This window comes from Bactrocera latifrons, unplaced genomic scaffold (genome assembly GCF_001853355.1).
Source record: "Bactrocera latifrons isolate USDA-ARS-PBARC rearing strain unplaced genomic scaffold, ASM185335v1 scaffold_8, whole genome shotgun sequence".
Classification (NCBI taxonomy): domain Eukaryota; kingdom Metazoa; phylum Arthropoda; class Insecta; order Diptera; family Tephritidae; genus Bactrocera; species Bactrocera latifrons.
In genome coordinates this window covers 1483835-1489692 of record NW_017537489.1, presented here as the reverse complement: position 1 = coordinate 1489692, position 5858 = coordinate 1483835, and the positions used below count along the sequence as shown (strand labels likewise).

The 5858-nt window shown below is 36.6% G+C and overlaps 1 protein-coding gene across 1 annotated transcript in view; it reads left to right on the top strand.

Annotated features, from left to right (window-relative positions):
* LOC108976720 (gonadotropin-releasing hormone receptor) overlaps nt 1–5109 on the top strand; it is a 38674-nt gene extending 33565 nt beyond the window's left edge. Inside the window, exons 3-6 of the mRNA XM_018945983.1 lie at nt 2330–2513; nt 2624–2826; nt 2934–3079; nt 4471–5109. Coding sequence (XP_018801528.1) covers nt 2330–2513; nt 2624–2826; nt 2934–3079; nt 4471–4999 — 1062 coding nt within the window. The 3' untranslated portion in view covers nt 5000–5109. The remainder of the gene's footprint in view (nt 1–2329; nt 2514–2623; nt 2827–2933; nt 3080–4470) is intronic.
* Nucleotides 5110–5858: the final 749 nt, after the last annotated feature.

Here is a 5858-nt window from a genome sequence, read left to right as displayed (position 1 = left end):
CAAAATTGGACTTTCCGAATGGACCACCTAAGACGCAGCCGCGGTCAACATTTAAATGAAATTATCTTCAAAAAGTAAATGTCATGAACCAATCTAACGTTTCAAATAAAGAACCGATGAGATTTTGCAAATTTTATGCGTTTTTTTTTTAAAAAAAGTTATCAAGCTCTTAAAAAATCACCCGATATTATATGTATTATATATGTATGTATATACATAATAAACCCGCAAGCATAAGCCAAAGTTGCGGTTAGCATGCTCTCCAATCGTAAATAAGTTAATGCAGATTTCTGTAATTTCGTGGGCAGCTATCAATTTCTCTCAGAACTTTGTGTTTTTATTGAGAATTATTTAATTGGTAATATTTTTTGCAGGTCCCGTCGTCGGCCTACTGCATATTACACTGCATTCCGTTCCCCATCGCCAGCCACACTTTGTGTTCGCCCAATTTCGTCGACTAAACGTGCGCCAGAACTTTTATAATTTATTCTCTGTTGTGGTCATAATATAACGGTGCACGTATTATAAAGTGTAAGCGCTATAAATACAACATTTGATAACTTCTACGTGTGCCAATATACTGTGCGCCACAACAATAACAATAACAGTTACAACGTACGCTGACAGTGCCTTGTTTTACGTAAAGCTCGCTAACTTTTGTGGTGCGAGTTTGAAGTGTGCTTGCATGCTTTTGAAATTGATATGCATACGAGGTAGCGCTTTCAAGTTTATAGGCATCGTTGGGCGCCGTTTAAGTGTTAGGCCCTTAAATGGTTCATTTAACTTTGTCATAATTATAACGTTAGTTGAGTGGGCCGATTATACAAATTATAGAAAACATTTGGATCATGTTACAAACATGGAAGCATGTTCCCAAGAAATTGAACTGGAGAGTACAGGTTATTTATAAACGCTGAAAGCTTAGTTGAATATGCACCATAATTCTTTATGCATTTTTTGACTTTTACGCTTTAAGATCTACACTATCAAGTGACCTTAGATTCTTTCATGATTCCCGCTTCAGTCTTTAGATATCGAGTATTGTTAACATGTCAAATAAAAAAGTCCTGGTCATTTTGGTAGCCTTCTTTTTCTTGTTCTTTAATGGCGTAGATATCGCTTATGAGGTTATATCCGAGTTAACAACTCGCGTCGAATACTTTCAGAGCTGGATTATTTTCGTACATTTGGACAACATGACCTAGCCAGCGGTGCCGATGCCTCTTAATTCACTGCACTATATCAATGTCGTCATATAAATCGTACAGCTTACGTTCTATCGAATGCCATAAATCTTTCGAAAACTCGTAACGCCGACTCATCAGATATTGTCATCGTCCATGCCTCCGCACCATATAGCAGGACGGGATTAGTGAGTGACTTATAGAGTTGGTTTTTTGTTTGTCGAGAGAGGACTTTGCTTCTCAATTGTCTACTCAGTCCGAAGGAGCACCTGTTGGCAAGAGTTACCCTGCGTTGGATTTCGAGGCTGACATTGTTCGTTAATGCTGGTTCCCAAATAGACGAAATCTACAAATCTAGCAGTGACGTGACAGCCTAGTCGCGAATTCAACGAGTGTTTTTTTTTTTATAACAAGAGATATTTCATCTTGATCTCGTTCACTGTCATACCCATTTGTGTTGCTTGCCTATCAAGTCTGAAGAAAGCAAAATAACGGCACGGGTGTTTAGGCCGCCTTTTCGTGCTATCAAAAGCAACTTTGAAATCGACGAAAAGGTAGTGTGTGTTGAGTCCCTTTAGCGTCGTCTTTTCCTAGATTTGGCGCATGGTAAATATCTAGTCGATTATTGATTTTCCAGGCCTAAAAACACACTGGTTAGGTCCAATCAGTTTGTTCTTTACAAAGGAGATACATGCTCCTTCTCCGCATGCAATCCTTCGGCCGGCAATCCATCGGTACCGCCGCCTCAGAGGGATAATTGCTATCCTAACTTCTTCATGGTCGGGCAATGGAACGTCTGCTTCATCATTTTCGATTGGGGAATCGGGTTTACTACCTCCTGGTGTTATGCTTTCACATTTATGGACAAATACCAACTTTAAAAATCTAAATGACTGCCCTCGTATATATAAGTATATACTATGAGTTAAAGAATGCCCTTCAAGAATTTACGATATGCATAAAATTTGTTTGTTATTGTTGCAGTTATTGGAAGTCATTATGAAAGGTTCATGTACATACTAAATTTGTTATTGACTTCAATATTGTTTAATTTTATTACAATGCACACACTACACGCACAACCTATCAAAGCAAATAACTATAAAACATGATTACTTTTATTATTCCCTCATCCACTCGTATAGTTTTTCATATTTCATTTATCACGCGGGCCGTTCATCGAAGACTTCCATCAATGCGTGACGCATGGCACCTACACGGCACCTTGGCAGGAGCAGAGCTACACTACATTCACGCTGTTCAGCACATTTCTGATACCCTTTTGTGTGCTTACCGTCACCTACATTTCTACGTTCCGCGCGATTTCACGTAAGTACATACATACACACACATACACGCACACCTACATTTAAAATTGGCGAACGGCGAGAGAAAGTGGAAAGCGAAAAAGCGGAAATTTTAATACAATACCATTGCAGGAAGTGAAAAGATATTTTTGGGTCCGCAACAGGAGCCGCACACGAGCGCCAATTTAATGCACACTAATCGACAACGGTTGATACATAAGGCGAAAATGAATTCGCTACGACTGTCTTTTGTGATAATAATTGCATTTCTCATTTGCTGGGCACCCTACTGTACGCTCATGGTGCTGCTACAGTTTGTCGACATCGACGATGCGGTGAGTCTGAGACAAGTTTTATAAATAGAAACTACATACATTAGTAATAACGGTACTTTAATTCAGCTGACTAATTTTTGTTTGTTTATATTTTCTACTACTTTCAGACTAGCAAAAGATTAATTGATGTCATATTCTTCTTTGGCATGTCAAATAGTCTGGTGAATCCCCTCATATACGGCGCCTTCCATCTGCACACCATAAAGAGTAAATCGAGCGATAAAGGCGGGAATGGTGGCCATAGTCTGAATAGGTGAGTAATTTTTTCTGCTACTTTTAGTTTATGTAAACACAAATTTATGATTTACAGAACATTGAAATAGTATTTAGAAAATGCGAATAATATAAGTTATATTGAAGCCTCTCAATTTCAGGCCATTAAGAACCCATAAATTGAGAGAAAAGAAAGAAGTTTTGAGTAAGCTTCCAGTTGGAATATTATATAATTGTACAACAAATGTTAATGTTAATGTTAATGTTAATGTTAATGTTAATGTTAATGGTAATGGTAATGGTAATGTTAATGTTAATGTTAATGGTAATGTTAATGTTTTTAACTATTCGAAATTTCACTTATCCGCAGTAAATTTGTTCAGGATTACCATGGTGCAACGTCTGTGTATTATTTACAAAGTTAGTCAGATTTTTCGAGGATCAGCTAAGTAATGATCCACTGGTAAATAAGGTGATTGATAAATAAGTTGGTAATGAGAGAGTGATCGGATTATAAATCAAGTCACTGTCGATTATCACTGATTGATCAGAAAATCAGAGAGTAAATCAGTTATTAACTGTCATATAATTAGTTTGTAATCAGTTGAAAATCAGATGGTATTATGTTGATAATCACATGCTAAAACTTTTAATGATCAGTTGAACAAAGTAGATAATCAGGGAAATCAGTTGAAAAACAGATGGTAATTAGTTGACAATCTAATACTAAATAGTTGATAATCAGTTGGTAATTAGATGATAATTAGTTGATAATATGAAAGTAGTAAGGATTTAATCGGATGGTAATAAATAAATAAATCAGATGGTAATTAATTCATAATCAGATCAGTAAAGTGTTCGAGCCAATTGAAAATCAGATAGAAAAAGAGTTAGTAATGTAATAGTCATATGGAGGTCAGTAAATAATCGAATGATTTTTAAGAAATCAGTAATCTTTCAATAATCAAGTGGTAATCTGTGAATAATCATATGATAAATCCCTTGATGAACTCCACAGGGAAACCAGTTAAGAATCAGATGGTAATTAGTTGGTAATCAGTTGAGATCCATTGATAATCAGTTGTTCAAATGGAAATTATAAGAAAATTAATTAGAGCATATAGTATATCATGTAATAGCCATAAGTTTTACAGTTATGTAGACAAAATTAATTCAAAATTTATAAAAAGTTGATATTTCCCATTGAGGGTTCACTGTAGAATTTTAAATTATTCCTAAACACACTTACAACCTTCTTCGAAGCAATAATGTTACTATTATTACTATTAAACACTCTGCACGAAACCTTACTAAATATTGAGCTATTTCATATTTTATTTACACTGACTTTATTGAGACTTTAGATGATAATAATAAAGCTATCACATTTCACTAACATACTCAATACGACATAATACAATCTATTTACAGAGCCGACTCACAGCGTAATCCATCCATGCTAACGGCTGTTACACAAATCGACGGCAGCGGGCGCTGTACACGCGTCAACCGACAGCCCAGCTATTATCGCGCCCAACACAATTTCAGCAACTCCAGCAAGGAGCAGGCCAGCCTTCTTCAGATGACCCCCACCACCGCCATCGTGCATAAATTCAATTCGAACTCCGAACGCAGTTCAGTGGGTTCATCGCCGCAAACCTGCTCCACAAATTTTAAACGCAGCGAGATGGACGAGCACGAGAGCGGCTGCGAAGGGAGCGGTGGCGGCGCTAAGCGTGACGCAAATTCACACAGCACCACAGTGGTGTATAGCTTTAAAAAGCCAGCCATTTTGCGTGCACAAAGTTTCGAGACATTAGCAATTGCGCCGCCCAATAATCGTATGCAAGCGTCGAAAGCCGCGCCACCTGTGACCGAGAATGGTTTCCATCGGTCGGTTTGTGTGTTGAGCCTGGAAGATTGTAAGATATGCGCCGATGAGCATTGCTCTAATGTGTAAACGAGTGTCTGTGGAGGGGTGTATGTGTATATATGTGGTTGATTTGCATACAAACTACTTTTCCAAAAATTTTCTTATTTAAATATTTGCAAAAACTCTTATTTAGACTAGTGAGCTCAATTCGATACTTTTCGTTTCAACTGCCGTCATTTTCACAAATTAAAAAAAACGCTCCATAGCGCAATAGCGATTGACGTTCAAAAATTTTTCTCCAAATTGGCACTAGATATCTTGGAAACTCTTCCTTTGAGAGTGGAAACCGTTTTCAAAAAAAACTATTATGAGAAAAACGCGTTTGAAGATTGGAGTCGCTATTTTCCCTTTTCACAAAAAACGATGTAACGACCGTAATAATTTGTATACTATCCGATAATGCAACAAAAACAATCGATTTTTCCATAAAAGAAGTTGGAATTCTTTGCGACCTCTCTAATGCCAACACGACGATAGTAGTGTTTCTTCAACTTTTTCGATGTTACTGTCATTAAAAAGAATCGATCCTTATATGATTCAAGTGTTCGAAGACTTCACGACTTTCACTTAAAATGCTTTCAACCACATAATACTTGCATTCATGATGATTGCTTTCAACGATTTTGTATTCGTGATCCCAAAATTTCAAACAGAAATTATCAGATTCTTTTGGATGAAATTAAGCTTCTGCTTGCTAATGCTTAATGATGTTGATTAGAAATTTAGGTTATCTCATTTAACGTCTATTATATTTTTTCTTATTATTTACGCTAGTTCCTCTGGCGATTCGATTTATAAGTCACATAAGTGGTTGCAGCACGATATTGTTTGATTTTTTTTTTTTTTACAATATGCAACTCTGTTTTATTATGGTGCAAAATCAAAG